Genomic DNA, 21,944 nt, shown 5'->3' with positions numbered 1-21,944 from the left:
TATAGTATGAGTAACAGTTAGCCATTTCCCTTGAGTGAAATTAATTACCATAATCTCATATAATCTGACATACAGTAATGGTCTCAATGTCAGTAGGTCTGTAGACTGTCTAAATTCCTCAAAGGCTACACTGGTCTTGACAAATGAAAAATTACCTGAATGAATGAGTGCAATCAGCTTTCTTCACTCAAAACTTTCACATTATTAGGATAACATCAGGATTAATGACTAAAATGGCACCACGGATGGCCACCTCGGTATGGAGCTCTCAAGATCTTTTGCTGTTTTTTTTTGTTTGTCCTGTATTTAGTCATTTATATCTGATCAGTATTATCAGAGACGAGTTGCTGAATATTCAGCAGTACACGCCAGACAATCTTTTAAAGTTTTTTGATTATTCGGATGTACTGTTGGATATTTTAATCGGAGGAGACGCGGTGCTGTACAAGTGTGCTAAAAGACGCAAATGTGGAAAGCGAGTCGGCGCGCTGGTCATGCTCTGACAAGCATCCATCGAGTGAATCTGCGCTCTCTTAATAACAAAACAGACAAATGACTTTGCCTCACCTGCAAAAAATAAGGACTTTTCAAATTCTGCTGCTTTGTGCTTCACTGAGTTAACGGAGAAAACAAGAGACAGTGGAACATGGTTTTACATTAACAAATGTTGGTGTACAGATGTAACAATGCTGAAGAAGATGTGCTGTTCTAATTTAGAGGTGCTCTTCATAAACTGTAAGCTTTTCTACTTGCCATGGGAGTTTTCCTCGTGTATTTACAGGCACGGAGCAACACCTGGACTCACTTATTATTATTCTTGGAGATTTTAACAAGGCAAATCTCACACATGAACTGCCCAAATACAGACAGCACATTACATTCCCCACCAGAGACATAAATACACTGGATCATTGCTACACAACAAAACAAAAACTGCATATTGCTCTGTCCCACGTCCACCTTTAGGACTCCCTGATCACTGTTTGGTTCAACTTCTTCTGACCTACAGGCAGAAACTAAAATCAGATAGACCTGTAGTAAAGACTGTAAAAAAGATAGACCAATGAAGCAGAGCTGGAACTACAAGCCTGCTTTGACTGCACTGATTGGAGTGTTTTTGAAGTTGCAGCCACTAACCTGGATGAGCTCACAGATACTATGACATCATATATCAGTGTCTGTGAAGATATGTGCATTCCTACTAGGACTTATTTAACATACAACAACGACACAGCAAAACTAAGGCAACTTCGTCAGGCCAAAGAAGATGCTTACAGAAGTGGGGATAAAATCGTGTACCATCAGGCCAATTACAGACTGAAAACGCAGATTAGAGTGGCTAAAAAAGCTATTCTGAAAAGTTTAAAAAAATGTTTTCAGCTAACGACCCTGCATCAATGTGGAGAGGCCTGAAAGATTTTACCAACTACAAGACACCATCCCCCAACACTGTAGGGAATTAACAACTGGCTGATGACCTGAATGTGTTATACTGTAAATTCAAAAACCCAGTCACACAACCCCACACCCGCGCCGACCTTCACAGCACACAAACATTTACACCTCCTGCCAACACCCTCCTCCCCTTTCCTGCTACTTAACATGCACTTAAGATCTGTGAAGATGATGTGTGCTGGGTCTTTTGGAAACAGAAGACAAGAAAAGCAAAGAGCCCAAATGTTATTTCACCCACTTATCTAAACTCTTTTACTGACCAGCTGGCCCCCATCTTCACACAAATCTTCAACAGATCACTGGAGCAGTGTAAAGTTCCCTGCCGCTTGAAACACTCCACAATCACCCCTGTCCCAAAAAACCCAAGATCAAAGGACTTAATAACGCCCTGACATCTGTGGTCATAAAGTCATTTGAGAGACTGGTGTTGGCCAACCTGATGGACATCACTGAACCCTTTCTGGATCCCCTACATTTTGCTTATAAGAGCAAAGAGGTCTGTGGAAGATGCAGTCAATATGGAACTGCATTACATACTTCAACATCTAGACAGACCAGGGACTTATGCAAGAATACTATTTGTTGACTTCAGTTTGGCTTTTAACACCACCAAACCTGCTCTCCTATGGACTATATAACTCAGCTATCTGTTCCCGGCTCTATCTGTCAGTGGATCACCAGCTTTCTGACAGACAGGCAGCAGCTTTTGAGACTGGGGAAATTCACCTCCAGCACATGTACAATCAACACTGGTGCCCCCCAGGGATGTGTGCTCTTCACACTGCTCTTTTCCCTCTACACAAGACTGTCGCTGAATCAGCCCAATAAGCTGGGAGAGGAATAAAGCAGAGCTGAGGATGCCAGTTCGAGAGAGAGAGAGAGGCACACGCAGTCGCTGTGTGTGTGTGTGTGTGTGTGTGTGTGTGTGTGTGTGTGTGTGTGTGTGTGTGTGTGTGTGTGTGTGTGTGTGTGTGTGCGTCAATGTTTTGAGTTTTGATGAAAATAAGTTTTATGTTGTGTTTTGTTTATTAAAAGTCTTTGTGGTAGGTAACCTGGTTCCCACTTCCTCCTTTCTGATTAACAAGAGGCTTGTCTGCCACAGTTTTGTTATCAGCCCAAAAGAATATGGATGATCAATCTTTTCCTAGATTGTCTGCATTTCCTTCAAGCATTTCTGTCACCATGATGAAGAGGAGCTGTGCAGATGAAAAACCACAAGGGACCTCATTCATCTATACATAAATAATCACCTAGTAGCACAGACAGCCTACATACATTCTGTCCAGATTCATAGTTTCAGAAGGGGAAGCAATAAAGCAAGAAATACTTGAAGTTTAACAGCAATATAATATTAAAAAAGTTGTGTACTTGTGTAATATTATGTTGCTATTAAAATTTACATTGCCTGCATTCCTCCGTTTTGTACTTTGTATGGATTCCAACTTTATTAGAAGTCGTTAAAAATCTATTTATTACAGTAACCAATAAATTAATCTATATTATCATTAATATGCCTACAGTGGAAAAACAAATGTTAACCCAACAAATGTGCTTTATGTGCAAACATCTAAATTAAATGGTTTAAACATTTAAGCATGGGCGACATGGGCAGATCAGAAATATATGACTCCACCGCCACAAAATTCCACTGACAAATTTCCACTGCATCATCTTCATGCAAAATAAAATAAAGAATTCTACTTTTATATTAAACTTTACTATTTTAAGGAATATGATGCCTTAGAAGCCGTGTTCTGAAAGTTACATTGTACTAGTTACTTTGATAGTTGCTGGAAGAACAAACAAATATTTGATAGTAGGAAACTTCAGACAGTTTACAGCAGAATATTGACTGGATCTCAGTATCCCTTTTAAATATAGCTCCAAAGCTTCTCTGGCTTTTACCGCTTTCCTTTATTGAGCAAATCACTTTAAAATGGATGTCTTATGAATATTACTGCCCAATAAGCATCTCTAGATGTGAGGCTAGGGAGGTAAGAGCTGACATCATCACAAAGCAGCCTCTTTGAGATGTCATTTGTGTTGATGCTGCACTCTTCAGCTAAAAATACACCAATTATGCAGTCTTAACATACAGGGTGAGACTGGCCTTACGAGATGCAAGAAACTGCACTTCCCAGGTGGGCAGATACATTGTGAATAAGCCCTTAGGTAAGAAGATTTGTGTGACAGCAGAGAAAGCTTTCTCCAAACTTTTCAAATGAATAAATAACTGAGATTTTCTTGTGTGTGTGTGCGTGCGTGCGTGCATATGTGTTTGTGTATTGTAGGGACTCTCACCTCCACAGCTGCCTTGGCTCGCACAAACTCCTCCTCTAATGATTGTTGTCTACCCAGTAAAGCGCTGCCCAGCTGGGGCCTTTGCCGCTGTGCACACAGATGGCCACAAACACACACACACACACACAGACAAGGTCAAACAGCCACTCGGTAACACTAATTTGTCCTCAGATCATGGTGAATTTGCAACTTTAAAGTTATGGGCAATAATAATTTTGTTTAGCATGTGTATCTACCAAAAGTATTTTGACTTTTTAAATGTATGAATTTAATTGCAGAATACCAAAACGAGGGGTATCTGCAAACAAATAATTCTGAACCTTTTCTTAGAAATAACTTTCTTAGCCATTTTGGAATTACCAGTACTTTTAACTAACTGGTCCCAAGGCTAGTGGATGTATTAAGTCAGTCCACTTTAACCCCTATATTGTGTTCCAGTAAAAATTGACTGATTCATTCTTTTTTTTTTCTGAAAACTGTAGTTTATTTCATCCAGCTGGAATAAAATTGCATGACTTTGTTCACACAGGGCATCTGAACACAATTTTTTTTTTTACATAATTTTCATAAAATGTAATAGGTTTTATTTAACTATATTTGTAATTTTGTTACAGCTGTGGTGTTCCCAGCCTAAAGTGACCGGCCATTGGAAATAAATGGATTAGAGTACAAAATAAAGAAATATTAAGTGCTCAGGACCATCCAAATCCTTCAGATGAGCACATATGTGGATATCTGTTTGCACATCCAAAGTCCTCGGGCATGTGCGCACAAACACATGCACGCACGCACACACACACACACACACACACACACACACTGTGCATCGTCTTTCCATGTACACTCTTTGGGGAATATTTCAAGATCTCCTTATCATATTATGTTGTGTTTGGGCTCATTTGATTCAGGATAGTCTGCTGTAAGTTACAACATGTCATTGTATATATTATATATTTGTTTCAGGAAGTAATAAGGAAAAACATGTCACACCCATCCCACTCATAAATTACGCCTGTGATTATCAGTAGTGTCACAGGGAAAGGTTCAAATTGATGCAAATAGAGTCTTGGGGATGGCATTTGTCAGTAGTTCATTAATATGGAGTTGAACATTTTTGTTATCTATTGCAATGGCATTCACAGTATTTGTAGGTATGGCATAGGTTTCCAAATAGCTACATATTGGGGCCATTGCATATTATTCCTATACTTGGTACAGTACTTTGTCAAGTAATAGGCAGCTTTAAGGTTGTGGGCAATATTATATATTTAGAATTACTAATATAGTATTTCTACATTTTAATATTCACTAATATATCTGAGAAACAAGCCCAGCCTGTTGTGCACAAAAAGGAAGTTAAAAGCTGAAATCGGACAAATAAAAACGTATTTTTGGTGCGCTCCCACAAAAAGGGAACAAATCCTTTGAATCCTACTTCAAAGAACAAATTTGTACCTTTCCAACTGCACCTTAGAAACATGGAAGGCCTTTTAGTAACACTGTATCTGGCAGGTTACAAAGATGTATGGGTACAAAAAAATGTGCCTCTCCAGAGGAAGTCTACCTCTCCAAACTATTTGGAGTCTAGTCCCCCAAGTATTTGTTTCTGTATCTAATGGAACAATTCTGTTCCCACAAAAGACCACAGTGACAAGGGTTTGTACCATTTTTAGTATACTCAGGTACATTTTTCTGAGAGTGTGAGGAAAATGTTGATCAATATTGAACACTGCTGTAGTCTTTTTCACAGTGATTTATGAGATTTAAGTATCATTAGTGTGCTTCTGTACCTGAGGGGTGGGTCCGGGGTCTGACTCTGTGCTAATGCTCTGCTCCAGGGCACTGTGTCTGTTAGAGAAATTTGTCTTAAAATCTGCAGACCTGAAGAGGGAGAGATGCCATGGATGGTCATTGTTAGTTATGTCTGCAATAATGACATTGATGCACAAGAGAAAACTGAATTAATATACTGAAATAAATAATCCAATCTGACATCCATGATGAATTATGATGCTCTTAAAATTGGACTGTTATAGCAATGTATGCTTTAACTCCACTGCTGGAATCACATGGATTCCCCCCTAAACTTAGGGTGCTTTCACACTAACACTTTTGATGCGCACCCGGGTTCGAATTACATCAAAGTTCAGTTCGTTTGGATGATGTGAATGCTGCTCGGGTGCGGTAAGGTGTGCTTGAAAAGGTGGTATGGTTCGTGTAAACTATGGTACCATTTGCTGTTGATATGAGCGCAATTGTACCAAATCACGGAAGTGAACCACTATTGATGACGTTGATTTGGGTCTTTGCAGGCTCCCGATTGCAATTATTGTGGTATAATGCATTTTTCATACCTGCTTGTGTCCAAATAAATCGCAGCTCACATTCGTCACATCTCTTGCAATATGATGTAAACAGAGACCAGTGGAAATACGGGAAGGGGGGAAGAAACGAACTCGGTTCGATCCAAGCAATTGAACCAAGTGTGAAAGCACCCTACCTAACCAGATGGCATATAATTGGTTAAAAGTCATATGTTGACTTATGAAATTCGGCTGGCCACATCTTAGGGCACCTACACACTAGACCCTGTTGAAAAGTGTTTTGGATCCTGGTTTGGCCAACGACTCCAAAACGCTTGGTCTCGTTGGTCAACCAACAATCCCAGAAAAATTATACTATTTGACCAGGTTGACCACTTTGATGTAGTCAACTTCAGAAAGGCAGGTCCAGTTCCAATTCGCTAAATTCATATCTGTCACATGCTCTGCCAGAGCTTTCTGTAGTGTGTTAGCACCCTTATTCAATAGAAGCACAAATGTAATATTGGGACAAAGCTGAACTTACCACAGAAGCTCACTGGATGAATGGTTGGAAGTGCACCTCTTCCTTTCAGATCTCCACTTCCTCACTCCATTCAAGGCACGGGCTGGGTGAAGGTTCACCTCCTCCCATTTCTCCAGGTGTGAGCTGCTCACTGAAGTCAGGACGGTTAGCGTGCAGCATGACGGGAAACAAAATCGACAGACTGTCATCCATTCTATGCTATTTAATGAAACAACATTTCAAAAGTTAGATTAAAGCCACCCAGCAGAAGATAAGGATATAGCTTATATGGCAAGCCTATCTCAACCAGCCTGAAGCTCGCATGTAATTAAAGAAGCTGCTCAATGATAAATTCATTTCAACAGGGAAAACACGCCAATGCGTTTAGCTTACAGTAGTTTAAGGCGCAATCAAATGGAAATTAAGTTGTTTAATACTTTCCAGAGGATTATGATAAGCCAGCGTAGTGTTTCATTTAAAACCTCCTCTAGTGTAAGCTTCAGACAGACAACAGAGCTAAAATAGAAAATGCATACATTTCTACTGTGGAGCAGCAGAGACATGAGAGCCACAGTTTTGTGCCATTATTAATCAATTTGCATAATTTTCCAACATTGCAGATCCACTAAATTTTACTAAATAATATGCTAAACTTGAGTGCTGATGCTAAAGTAACTGCTTCCTGACTGAGTGGCCAATGACATTAAAAAATAGACAACAAAGCGTAAAAATCTAATTACACTGAGAGCCTGAATTAAATCAGCTGTAAGTTTAATCATATGCACCTCTTAAATTGATTAAAAGAACTGTACACTTGAAGCAATTTAAAAAATGAAGGCCTTTTCATAGATTATTTATTAAATTGGGTTGCAGGGTTTTATGAATTACTCATTTTGTTCATAGTAGGGAAATACAGCTGATATTGAGGGTAACTAGGTTAATGTAGGTAGATATTCATGCAAATATCATCCTTTCAAATGGGGAAACAAGTGAGCCAGAATTGAGAGCACTGTATGAAATCAAAATTGATCCTATATATTTTAATAATGCATGTAACTGGTCTAAATGATTAATCTATGCATTTTTGCTATTTTAAAAAAACAAATTGACTTCATAAACTTGATCCTCCGGTGATATAACTGACTCTTCTCTGCTGACGTATGTAAGGGTTAGTCAGTTTTAACCCTGCCCATAAAGATTACACAAACCTGCTGTCAAAGCAGCTAATTCAGATATTCAGCTAATATCTACCTACATTTTCAAAATTAAGTGTATATACTGTAAATCAGTGTATTTTCTGCTGTTTTCCTCCAAAACTCACATTCCTTAACCCAAACATCCTTGGTTACGGGCCAGCAAATTTAGAAGGAGGAGGAATAACAGAAAATTCAAGTATGTTTCACACCTAAATTGCTGTGGCGATCACTACTGAATACTATGTGACTCGGATGCCACCAGAGATTATTCATATTTTTGAAAGCAGATATTTTGGGATGTACAGCATGAGTAAATGTTTTTTCCCCTTTACATTTAGTGTATTTTGATTAAAAACATTGAAATATTGTGATCTTTTGCTCTGTCATTTCTCAACGGCTACAGCCTCGTCATAAGCAAAACTGTGATGTGCTCCTATGTTTATGTTGTCAGGTTCATCATCAGTGTTTTGAGGTTGCTGCTTTTTCCAGTAATTTCCCCAGTTACCGGCTCTGGCTCGAGCAGCACGGTGAAAGATGTATGTGTTTGTGTTGACAGCAAACTCGGATTCAGATTTCCCCTCCATTCCGGTACTTTTCACAATCAAATCAACAACCGATAGATCAAATCAAGTCACCGCCCTACATTTTTTTCTTGTTTGATAAGCCGTTTCACTCAAAAACAGATAGCAATATGGAAGTGTGGTCAGTCGCAACTTCCGTTAATGACAACTTAAAGAACTCTTTGCTCAAACTCTTTGTTTGAGCAAAAGGGCCAATTGAGTTTGGGGCAGGAATAGTTATTATTTTTGCTAAAAACAATAATTATGATAATGCACAAATATTATTTTTCTGTTTGCTGCCATCAGCGGCATAGAAATTACACACTTCACCACGACAGTAAAATTCTTCTCTTTACATCTACTCCACTTACACTTGTTTTGCTGTAATTATGAGTATGCAATGAAAAGAAGTCCTGGGTACCTTGCTATAATGTACAACTAAACTTAATATATTTAACAAAGAGCTATACCTGAATCTAAATTGGCTCTTTCAGGGATGGAGGGGCTGGGAGATGATGGCTCTTTCTCCACTTGAATCAGCTCTGTCTCATCAGTCTTCTTCCTCCGGAGGCTGCTCTTAGAGAAACCATTCCTAAAAGACCCGCGGGGGCTCCGTCTGTCCCAGTTCCACCTCCTCTCACATGGTTCACTCAAGTCCACCAGGTCTAGTGTTGTTGACAAAACTAGAGGACATAGAACAATGCATTAACAACTAGACGTTTACATTTTCTGAGGAAAATGTGAGTGATGCTTACCCAGCCCTTGTTTTTGCTGTCAAGGTGTTGCTTTGTGGTTGCTAGGGTGTTCTGGATGGTTGCTAAGAGGGCATATGTTGCTAAGCATTAGTCAAAAGTGCTTACCTATGTTACTGTGGTCCCTAGATCTGGCTCAGGTCCCTGCTTCAGTGTAAGACTATGGGAATTTATTTCACCTGTTTTATTATCCACAAGGCAAAAATCTTATGTCTGATCATTTAGAAAAGTTTGGAACAAACCCCTAACCCAAATTATGTGCAATAGTCACAAATATTAGAGGGATAGTTCACCCCCCCAAAAAATTTGTTTCATCATTAGATGCCAACTCAGATAATGAAGACATATATTAAACCACTGGAGTCTAATTAATGACTTTTATGCTGTCTTTATGTGCTTTTAGGAGCATAAAAGTCTGGTCACCATTCACTCGCATTGTATGTCCATACAACAAAGCTGAGATATTCTTCTAAAAATCTTTGATTGTGTTCAGCAGAACAAAGAAAGTCGTACATATCTGGGATGGCATGAGGGTGAGTAAATGATGAGAGAATTCAAATTTTTTGAATGAAGTATCCCTTTAAATTGATACTTTACATATAATAATTTTGACTGAAGGAAATTCTAAGAAGTATCTACATTTTTCCGCAAAGCAAATATCAATTAATAACTATATTATGTGATGAAAGTAGCCCTGCATTCTTGGATAGAAAGCTTAGCACATTCACAGCAAAGAGACAGAAGAGTAGAAAATGATTGGGAAGATGAATGAGAAAGAGAGGAGTAAAAGATGACAGAGCAGTAATGAAATGAGGAACCTGCTGTGTTGGAGGTGACTGGCCGAGCTGCTCCATCACTCTTGTTCTCAATCTGGAAGTCATCGATGGAAGGACTCAGTAACGGACGGCTCTCTTGCTGCTCACTACACAACTATAACACACAAACCAAACATACTTCATTTACAGTACAGCCATTACACTGTATTCATCTTACTCCGCTTTAACATTAATGAAGATCACTCTTTTTTTTCTATTTTCTATTTTGGTTTCATTCTCTTTTTATTTTGAAGTTCTTGTTTCTAGTTCTTGTCTTGTCCATGTTCCCTGTCCCCTGATTTGAATTAATGACATTTTTATGTTGATGTGTGTCATAAATCTCCTTACAAATATAAGTAAGCAATTTGTAGGTTGACAGTCCATGTACTGATGAATTTTCCACACAAAAGTGGAAACGCTTTCTCACATTAGTAAATCCTAATCTGATTGGCTGGTTTGATGTAACTACTGTGGGTAAAAACACACAGGATTTTTTATCTGTCCACCTGGAAACAGAGTTCACAAGCTTCCAGGTTTTTGAGGATAAAACTGTCACTGTATTTCCTAAAGATTGCCAGTTTAGTTTTCAGCATTGCTCCTGCTTCCTAGGGCCTGTAACATGAAGCTAGTTCAGGGGTGTCCAAACGTTTTCGTTTGGGGGCGAAATGCAGAAATAAATATGTAATAATTAAAAAAGGGCTAGATGCTACAAGATTGGCACTATTTATAATCTTTATGTTGTACACTTTAATACAATACAAATTTTAATAAACATTTTAATAAAAATTTGTGCTCTATGGTATGCTTGTATAGGCCTTACATGTAAATAAAGAATAGAATGACCCCTTTTTCTCCCCAATTTGGAATGCTTAATTCCCAATGCACTCTAAGTCCTCGTGGTGGCGTAGTTACTCGCTTCAATCCAGGTGGCGGAGGATGAATCTCAGTTGCCTCCATGTCTGGGACCGTCAATCCGCGCATCTTATCATGTGACTTTTTTGAGAGCATCACAGCGGAGGCTTCACGCTATCCTCCACGGCATCCACGCACAACTCACCACGTGCCCCACCGAGAGCGAGAACCACATTATAGCGATCATGAGGAGGTTACCCCATGTGACTCTACCCTCCCTAGCAACCGGGCCAATTTGGTTGCTTAGGAGACCTGGCTGAAGTCACTCAGCACACCCTGGATTCGAACTCACGACTCCAGGGGTGGTAGTCAGCATCTTTAGTCACTGAGCTTCCCATGCCCTGACCAAAAACACTTTTAATGGAACATTGATGTGTCTTATCCAAATTATTATACTCACTTATTTACATTTTTGAATAGTGGTTGTACGTCATTGCAACATCCAGTGTCCAGAATATGAATTGCATATAATTTATTCATAGAGGAGCAAATTTTGTGCTATTTCTAAAATCTCTCGTGGACCACATCAGAGCAGTCTAATGGCCGCAGATGGCCCACGGGCCGGACTTTGGACACCCATGAGCTAGTTGAACAAACTCAGGCTTAGATTAGTTTTGAGTTGACAAAACCAAACCAATCCAAGCATGCTTAATTGGTGCCGCTCATCAAAATGCAGAATTTAAATACATTTAAACAGCATAACAAGAAATTGTTATAAAAATATGAAAAATTAAAACGCTGTGGCTGGGCGGAGGGCGGGCCAGATGGTGATTCCACACACCCGGCCCCTAATCAGCCTAATCAAGCCTCAGAGAGGGATAAAGGCCGACTGGAAGCTGCAGTGAGACAGAGAGAGATGTACAGACAGCTGTCCGACACCTTTGTGTTTGTCATTTTGGTTAAGTTCTTCGTTAAACTGTTATTTATATTGTCAAGCCGATTCTCGCCTCCTCCTTTCCATTAATCCCTTTTCAAACACATTTACACTGCAGAAAAGATCAACATGAAATCATGAAGAATTAAAACACATGATTTACACAGCAAAAGGGATCAATGTACAATTATGAAAACATTAAAACACAGCAAGACGAAACACAACAGCTGATGTGTGAGCTCAAGAGGACTTCTGGAAACAAAAATTCTGAATGTGATAAAAATATGAAACATCTGTTATATCAATGTGTAAGTCAATTCATATAGGTCTACAGCAAGAAAAAAAGCAGGCTTATTCATTTAAAATATAATTTTTTTTGTATTCATTTAAAGTGAAAGCTTAATATAATTGAATCCTAATACAAATTAATATACGCTACTATTGAATAAAAAAAGTAAGCATTAAGAATACTGTATACGATAATTAGTGTGCAATAATTAGACATATTTGTAATTTTTTACTTGTATTGAACTTTAAGTGTTAATTTCTAGTCCATGAAAGAAGTGGTTTTGGAGGCATTCGTCCCTTCCTATAACCATTTTGTGAAGTGTTTAAGCTTTTCATATTTAAGAATAGATCATTATTGCGTGCTAAGTGACACCAGTCAGGATTCTTTAGCAACCAAATTGGCCCGGTTGCTAGGGAGGGTAGAGTCACATGGGGTAACCTCCTCGTGGTCACTATAATGTGGTTCTTGCTCTCCATGGGGCACATGGTGAGTTGTGCGTGGATGCCGCGGAGATTAGCGTGAAGCCTCCACACACGCTACATCTCCGCGGTAATGTGCAAAACAAGCCATGTGATAAGATGTTGCTCAGGCAACTGAGATTCATCCTCCACCACCTGGAGTCACTACGCCACCACAAGGATTTAGAGCTATTTGGGAATTGAGCATTCCAAATTGGAGAGAAAAGGGGAGAAAATCAAAAGAAAAAAGAATCAATCATTATTTGCAGGTATTATATTAATTCATCTTTCTAACTATTTTTTAGAAACGCTGCGCAAATGAAAAACAATGGAATTTATTGTGTAATTTAACTGATATTGGTTTACAATAAGACACAGGCTTAAAAATATATTTATCTAAATGTAAAAGCTTTTATTTTAATTTAAATTAAATGCCTAATATAATTTAATGAAGTGCAATGTCACTTTGTGTGATAGTCTATATAATATAATTTTAACCAGTATATTTGTTCATATGCAATACAATACATTTGTCTTTAAAATGTGAGAATAACTTCATAAACAAACTATTTTTAGGTTCTCAGCATTATCCACTGCAAACATGTACAGTATGTAAAGAAAAGTCAATAATATATTTTAATGAGCTGCTCAAAAGATAAAAGGTTGCCGGTACAATTTGTATTGTACAATTTTGCACACTTCCAGGGGGGCATCATGATCTCTTAAAATTACTTAAATTCTGATAGATTATTATCATTTTTATATAATTATTATAATTCAACTTAATGAAAATTATAAATATTTAATAACTCCCTTCAACAGCTTGCTTTTTATGAAGAATATACAGTTCTAGACATTTCTGGAATCACAAGTTTTAAGGAAATATATTATAATAGATATATCTAATAGCCTAGCTATATATCTAATAGCCTTCGAATTTTTTCTCTGACAATGGGGGTCTTGGATTGAAAAACGTTGAGAACCTCTGATTTAGACGGCTCATCCTCTCTTCCTTAGTGGAAGAGAGGATGAGAGGATGTTCCTTAGTGGGCGATTCTGGGCCACATTAAGCAGCAATTAACCCCAGACCTTTAGCCGTTTTAATCAAAGGTCTGGCTGCGTGAGACTAGATTACTGTAGTTGAATTATAAGCAGCTTGTATCCTGGCAAACTACAGTTTCAAAATAGCTTACCCAGTACTTTTCGTAATATATTTATAGACTTTATGTTTCCTTTGTTTTGCCTAGCATTGTTTGCTAAAAACGATTATCTCCACAAAAGCTGCATCATATTATATGTCTATTCCAGTGAGAATATAAAACAATAAGCACTGGGATTGTTATTCTTTAAAGTAAACCTTCCAAGGTCTAAAGTCATCTATGGTCCTTTAACCTGTGAACATTTATTGCATTATGGATTTATGCTTTGAGATGATCACTTTTAAATCTTTATTGACATATGCATGAACAGCATGAATAAAAATCAGAGAACCATCACTGTATGAAGGAATTGTAGTGGTAGATAAAATAATAACCATGGATTCAGTTGTACAAACTTAAGATGTAGACAGTCAGGACTAATGCATTTCCAGGTAGGAATGGGCAATACCACTTATTTCTTTTCCACGTACTATCAAGGCCAATTTCGCAAATATCAATACCTCTTTAAATGTTTTTATCTTTTCTTTCTTTTTTCTTCTTCTTTTTTTTTTGCAAATTCCCATATACAGTAATGGGTAATTTTTTTAATCATTTTTAAACGTCATATTGTTTTTACACTTACAGGCCTAAAAAGACAAATTTTAGAACCATAGTTTAACCTTGGCATTTTTTGTAAAACCATGGTTACTATAGTCATGTTTACTATAATATTATTATAATTATGATAAATATATTGCCGTAAATATTTTGTTTTGTTTTCAGTTACTGCATTCAAATATTGCAGCTATTATTTAAAATACCAATATATATATATATAATGAATCACTCTGTGGTCTGGCAAGTTATGACATAAATTTCTTTGCACCTGGCAATAAGAAATAATACAATGGTAAAATATGTGGCTGTCAAGAATCGCAAAATTAGAAAAGAATTGCCCTTGACTCAGGTCAGCACCGCGAGTGCTCCTCACTTCATAATGGAGGTCATAAATCATCAATAAATAGAGGGCACACAGGAGAATAAATCTATCAGCCATGTATTTTGTAACAGTGTCAAGGCGCCATGTAAAGAACACACGAGTTTCATCTTGCTTAGGTCTTGTAAGTACCAAACCCATCTTAACACTCCAGAAAAACGAAACAATAGCCACGTTTCCACTATCGGGCCAGTGTGAGCCAGGTCTATCAACTGGTCAGCGGGGGCCATTAGTCTCTGATCTCGAGCCGTGAGACAAAATTTGACCTGCATTCCCACCATCGGGCTAATAGCCTTACAGTGTTGCCCTAAAACCTGTCCTTAATTCACGCCCTGGTGCCAACGTCACACAGCCCACCTATTTTACAAGTCAGAAGGGAACTCAAGCTGAGGTATCAGACTTTGAAGGCTAGCTAGCCCTCGAAATGAACACGGATTTGAACTTTTTACTGTTTGTAATATACTTAATCACATCTTAGTTTTGGCAAATGCCGTCGATCTGATGTTTCACATTTTCATCAGGCCAAATATTCAGAAGAGCCCTGATTTTGTCTTCTGACCAGTACTGATGATCCTCTAGTCTCCATTGATCTGTTGAGGTAAGCTGATAGCTAGATGTGAAAACTTGGGGAATGAGTATCTTGGTGCTTAAACCTCTGCCTTTGACATTGGCCATGCCTCAATCCCCAGTTGGCCTTCTTTGGCCCAAGGGTATTTGGTGGGACAAAGGCCATTGGCCCAGAGGAACCCCCGAGGAGGCACGATGAAGCCCTGGAAGTGACATTGGGAACACAACTAGCACACATTAGCATGCCCTCATTTGGCCCGATAGTGGAAACGCAGCTAATTTTCTTTTTCATATCTGAAAGTCACACTTTCATTTCTATATACTTGAAGTGTGTAATTTCTAACATCACCACATGGATGTGCAAAAATAAGAACTGTTTTCAAACACGTCTCCTGAACACTTCCCCTCTGCAACTGGTATACAGATAGTTCCAGTCTCACACCATTGGTTTAGGTCACTAACACACTAATCCGTTGTTGTTTGAAAACGTTTTGTTACCTATCATCATAGTGTCCCAAAGTATGCGGTAATGGAGAGCATTTTTGAAAGTCTACTTTTTGGGGGGAATAAACCTACAAATGGCTTATTAATTGTTGAATTTCTACAATGCATTGGTAACTGAATACTTTTGTATCTGAATGATGCTGCATCAACCCCTCTAGGTGTCAGTGGAAGTCAAAGTCTTTCTAGCAAGTCAGTCCACTGGCAGCCATCTTTGGAACGCTCCCAGGAAGCTAATTCCAGACATGAATATGCATCTCCTATCTACTTGAACGGGGAAAGACAGAAATCTCCAAAACGGTTAGTCAAGATTAAGATCAAAGAACATATATTAGCAGTAAAATTGTGCTTCTTTACCTCAAATTACGATAAAAAACACAAGTTTCCTGGCTTGCATAACTAATGTGCATACGCATTCAAGAGTTAATTGACGATGTCTATATCTAAAATGTGATTGGCTCTTTAACCTGTTAGGTGGGACTTCCTTTCTACATCCATTGACCATTGGACATTCCAATTTCTCCCATTCATTTTAATAGAAGTGGCCCGTCTCTGCTAAATAGTCTATGGTGGAAGTCCAAGATGACAAATAAAAAAAAGAGTGGATCTTTAACAATGAAAAAATTACACACTTCACCTTTAAATAGGTTGTGGATTGCTTACAATTTTGCCTTTTGTGTATTCTAACTCCAGCTTGAATTGTCCAAGAGTTCACCAATTACTTTCACTTACACTTCCTCCTTTGTACAGGATGAGCTAGCAAGTCTTTGTTAACCCATTTTCACACAGCATGCTCTCAGCAGTAACTGGCAGTAAATTCACCATTGAGCAGCTTATCACTATGTATTGAGAAATCCATGGCTCTCTGCCACGTCCCCAATGGAATAGAACCAAGCCTTCCAAATCACAAAATCCTCAAACAGTGGGCTAAACCTTTAATAATTAGCCAAAGATGATGTCCACACTTCATTTTATGATGATAAGTGGTGCCACAATATATAAGCATTCATGGAAAACAGTGCCACCCCATATTTCAGCAAGAATCCAGAACATCCATAAAATAAATTTTTATTTGCTTCGTACTAACACATTATTCCCTACATGAGAACAAACACTAAATAACATCAACATGCATCTCTGGCTTTGGTATAAAATAGGTAATGTGCATGCGATTCAAAGGCAAAACAACAAACAGAAATGAATGTAAAGCAACAGAACATTCTGCAGCTGCTTATGGGGAGTAAAGTAGATAGCACCGTGCAGCTCTCATGTAAAGCAAATGCTCTTGTTTGTATTGTGAAATACTGAGTGGTCCCAATGGACTTTATGACATCATCTAGTCTGAACCCCATAGAGCAGCTTGCTTTAGAAACAAGTAAGCACTTCCACACACATGGCTCATGTGTGTAACACTAACGAATATTCAAAGCAGAGTGCACCAAGCTCTTGGGTTTACATCACTTCACACAGTCACTCAAAAGATGCTTGGTGCACCCTGTTGGTGGGTGTATGTGATCAGCCCACCTTGGTTGTCACGGTGAGCAGGGGTTTTCCATCTGAGGATGCCTTACTTGGTAGCTCCTTCAGCACCATAGCAACCACCCTAGAGTCTTTCTCCTACAACAGTGAAATCAACAGTGAATTGTGTCAGTTTGTGTTCATATTCTTGCAGGAATTCAAACAAAGCCATGATTATTTAGAGGCTTAAAATTTGCGCTTTTAAAGCCATTTTTGTTGAAGAAAACTGCAATTAACCCAACTGACACAAAACAATGTGTATAATTAATATGCTCATCATCTATCAGTTATAAAGCACAAAATAAATAAATTATATTTGATATAAGAAAAATAAATTGTCAAAAACAACTCATCGTCGCCAAAAACAATGCAGATCTAAGGACATGCTAAAGTACATTGAGTAGTACACCATTTAAACTAGCATTGCTCTATTCAGGGATGCAATGACTAGACGTTGTCCATAAACACAAGCCTTACAACTGTGCTTTTAACAGTCCCCACCCCATTCAGACAGATCTAAGCACTTAAGCCACCACTGGGACACAGCAAGCTGGAGTGGAAGCAATTCACTGGCAATGTTTAACACTGCAGACTGCAAACAAATATAAAACTGGGTCCTTACCAGCGTGATGGTTGTTGCTCCCAATGGCAGGCCAGCATCATGCATGGCAGTTCTGCCGTCATTGGTGTATGAGTGAGTGTGAATGGGACACAGTGTAAAGCACTTTGGTAACCACTAAGGTTAAATAAGGTGCTATATAAGTGCAGACATGATCGGCAGGCATGTAATGCTAAGGGGATGGTAGTTGGCTGATGCACCCTCATTTCTTGAAAGTTGCACTGAGTTGTGCAGAGTGGTGGCATTTGAAGAGATGTCGCATTGATGGCTGGGCAGTTTGGGTGCATATGGGAAGATGTGGGGCACTTATTTGGCCTTCTTAGAAGGTTGCCAGGGAGGAGCAGTGGAGAGGGATGAGTTTAATTAAAATTATATGTGGAACCCTTTTCCTTTATATTTGTTAATTGTATTTGTTTTTGTTATGTCATCAAGTATTTTCTTTGGACTGTTAGTTTATATGTGTGTCTGTTGTTATTGAATGTTTGACCACTGGGATGTATGTTGGATGGTGGGTGTGAAGGGGTGGGGGCACATAATTGTTAAAAATGTATTCCGTGTATTCTAGTGTTGTTTGTTTAAATTTGTACATGGGATCAATAAAAAATTGTTAATAATAATAAAAAAATGCTTTACTGCAAGGCCAATGTTTAGAGCTTATTATTTTGGGGCCTGGGTAGCTCAGTGAGTAAAGACGCTGACTACAACCCCTGGAGTCGTGAGTTCGAATCCAGGGTGTGTTGAGTGACTCCAGCCAGGTCTCCTAAGCAACCAAATTGGCCCGGTTGCTTGGGAGGGTAGAATCACATGGGGTAACCTCCTCGTGGTCACTATAATGTGCTTCACTCATGGTGGGGCGTGTGGCAAGTTGTGTGTGGATGACGCAGTTGATGGGATGAAGCCTCCACAAGCGCTATGTCGCCACATAACAAGCCACGTAATAAGATCCGACCATGAGAGTCGTCCTCCGCTACCTGGATTGAGGCGAGTCACTACGCCAACACAAGGACATAGGTGCATTGGGAATTGAGCATTCTTATTCTTATTATTACTTTGACAATAAAAAAAATTCTAGAATAGAACTACAAAGGTCAAAGTTCAGAGGAAGAAGAGGCTGCTCAAATGTGCAAATAGTGATATTATAAAAAAATTATTAAAAAAAATTGTATTTACAATGTACTGTATTTTTTCACATGGTTCATGTAACACTCTCCAAAGACAGTGAAAGATTTTTATTTAAAAAAAACAAACTTTAATGACATGATTTTATTAATTTTAGTCTCAATTGTTTTTAATTATGATGCTATTGACACCACCTTAGAACATTTTATTTTTAAGAGAATTTATCATTGATGTTATATATATATATATATATACACACTCACCTAAAGGATTATTAGGAACACCTGTTCAATTTCTCATTAATGCAATTATCTAATCAACATGGCAGTTGCTTCAATGCATTTAGGGGTGTGGTCCTGGTCAAGACAATCTCCTGAACTCCAAACTGAATGTCAGAATGGGAAAGAAAGGTGATTTAAGCAATTTTGAGCATGGCATGGTTGTTGGTGCCAGATGGGCCGGTCTGAGTATTTCACAATCTGCTCAGTTACTGGGATTTTCACGCACAACCATTTCTAGGGTTTACAAAGAATGGTGTGAAAAGGGAAAAACATCCAGTATGCGGCAGTCCTGTGGGCGAAAATGCCTTGTTGATGCTAGAGGTCAGAGGAGAATGGGCCGACTGATTCAAGCTGATAGAAGAGCAACTTTGCCTGAAATAACCTCTCGTTACAACCGAGGTATGCAGCAAAGCATTTGTGAAGCCACAACACGCACAACCTTGAGGCGGATGGGCTACAACAGCAGAAGACCCCACCGGGTACCACTCATCTCCACTACAAATAGGAAAAAGAGGCTACAATTTGCAAGAGCTCACCATAGTTGGACAGTTGAAGACTGGAAAAATGTTGCCTGATATGATGAGTCTCGATTTCTGTTGAGACATTCAGATGGTAGAGTCAGAATTTGGCGTAAACAGAATGAGAACATGGATCCATCATGCCTTGTTACCACTGTGCAGGCTGGTGGTGGTGGTGTAATGGTGTGGGGGATGTTTTCTTGGCACACTTTAGGCCCCTTAGTGCCAACTGGGCATCGTTTAAATGCCACGGCCTACCTGAGCATTGTTTCTGACCATGTCCATCCCTTTATGGCCACCATGTACCCATCCTCTGATGGCTACTTCCAGCAGGATAATGCACCATGTCACAAAGCTCGAATCATTTCAGATTGGTTTCTTGAACATGACAATGAGTTCACTGTACTAAAATGGCCCCCACAGTCACCAGATCTCAACTCAATAGAGCATCTTTGATCAAATCTCCATCAACTGCAAGATGCTATCCTATCAATATGGGCCAACATTTCTAAAGAATGCTTTCAGCACCTTGTTGAATCAATGCCATGTAGAATTAAGGCAGTTCTGAAGGCGAAAGGGGGTCAAACACAGTATTAGTATGGTGTTCCTAATAATCCTTTAGGTGAGTGTATATATATATATATATATATATATATATATATATATATATATATATATATATATATATATATACAGTGAGGAAAATAAGTATTTGAACACCCTGCTATTTTGCAAGTTCTCCCACTTTTAAATCATGGAGGGGTCTGAAATTGTCATCAGTAGGTGCATGTCCACTGTGAGAGACATAATCTAAAAAAAAAATCCAGAAATCACAATGTATGATTTTTTAACTATTTATTTGTATGATACAGCTGCAAATAAGTATTTGAACACCTGAGAAAATCAATGTTAATATTTGGTACAGTAGCCTTTGTTTGCAATTACAGAGGTCAAATGTTTCCTGTAGTTTTTCACCAGGTTTGCACACACTGCAGGAGGGATTTTGGCCCACTCCTCCACACAGATCTTCTCTAGATCAGTCAGGTTTCTGGGCTGTCGCTGAGAAACACGGAGTTTGAGCTCCCTCCAAAGATTCTCTATTGGGTTTAGGTCTAGAGACTGGCTAGGCCACGCCAGAACCTTGATATGCTTCTTACAGAGCCACTCCTTGGTTATCCTGGCTGTGTGCTTGGGTCATTGTCATGTTGGAAGACCCACCCTCGACCCATCTTCAATACTCTAACTGAGGGAAGGAGGTTGTTCCCCAAAATCTCACAATACATGGCCCCGGTCATCCTCTCCTTAATACAGTGCAGTCAGCCCTGTCCCATGTGCAGAAAAACACCCACAAAGCATGATGCTACCACCCCCATGCTTCACAGTAGGGATGGTGTTCTTGGGATGGTACTCATCATTCTTCTTCCTCCAAACACGGTTAGTGGAATTATGACCAAAAAGTTCTATTTTGGTCTCATCTGACCACATGACTTTCTCCCATGACTCCTCTGGATCATCCAAATGGTCATTGGCAAACTTAAGACGGGCCTTGACACGTGCTGGTTTAAGCAGGGGAACCTTCCGTGCCATGGATGATTTCAAACCATGACGTCTTAGTGTATTACCAACAGTAACCTTGGAAGCGGTGGTCCCAGCTCTTTTCAGGTCATTGACCAGCTCCTCCCGTGTAGTTCTGGGCTGATTTCTCACCTTTCTTAGGATCATTGAGACCCCACGAGGTGAGATCTTGCATGGAGCCCCAGTCCGAGGGAGATTGACAGTCATGTTTAGCTTCTTCCATTTTCTAATGATTGCTCCAGCAGTGGACCTTTTTTCACCAAGCTGCTTGGCAATTTCCCTGTAGCCCTTTCCAGCCTTGTGGAGGTGTACAATTTTGTCTCTAGTGTCTTTGGACAGCTCTTTGGTCTTGGCCATGTTAGTAGTTGGATTCTTACTGATTGTATGGGGTGGACAGGTGTCTTTATGCAGCTAACGACCTCAAACAGGTGCATCTAATTTAGGATAATAAATGGAGTGGAGGTGGACATTTTAAAGGCAGACTAACAGGTCTTTGAGGGTCAGAATTCTAGCTGATAGACAGGTGTTCAAATAATTATTTGCAGCTGTATCATACAAATAAATAGTTAAAAAATCATATGTTGTGATTTCTGGATTTTTTTTTTATATTATGTCTCTCACAGTGGACATGCACCTACGATGACAATTTCAGACCCCTCCATGATTTCCAAG

General features: G+C 39.0%; 1 protein-coding gene across 2 annotated transcripts in view; it reads right to left on the bottom strand.

Moving 5' to 3' along the window:
- Window positions 1-21,944, bottom strand: part of pex5lb (peroxisomal biogenesis factor 5-like b) — a 51,363-nt gene that overhangs the window by 12,553 nt on the left and 16,866 nt on the right. Inside the window, exons 2-7 of one of the 2 annotated variants that reach the window (XM_052133259.1) lie at window positions 17,167-17,259; window positions 9,909-10,020; window positions 8,809-9,021; window positions 6,604-6,733; window positions 5,547-5,637; window positions 3,757-3,843 (exon numbers count right to left, since the gene is read on the bottom strand). In XM_052133259.1, coding sequence (XP_051989219.1) covers window positions 3,757-3,843; window positions 5,547-5,637; window positions 6,604-6,733; window positions 8,809-9,021; window positions 9,909-10,020; window positions 17,167-17,259 — 726 coding nt within the window. The remainder of the gene's footprint in view (window positions 1-3,756; window positions 3,844-5,546; window positions 5,638-6,603; window positions 6,734-8,808; window positions 9,022-9,908; window positions 10,021-17,166; window positions 17,260-21,944) is intronic. The other variant, XM_052133260.1, reaches the window with a different exon arrangement.

Source organism: Xyrauchen texanus, chromosome 9 (assembly GCF_025860055.1).
Source record: "Xyrauchen texanus isolate HMW12.3.18 chromosome 9, RBS_HiC_50CHRs, whole genome shotgun sequence".
In the NCBI taxonomy this organism is placed as follows: Eukaryota; Metazoa; Chordata; class Actinopteri; order Cypriniformes; family Catostomidae; genus Xyrauchen; species Xyrauchen texanus.
Note: the sequence above shows the minus strand (reverse complement) of the source record. Positions and strands in the feature narration are given on the sequence as shown.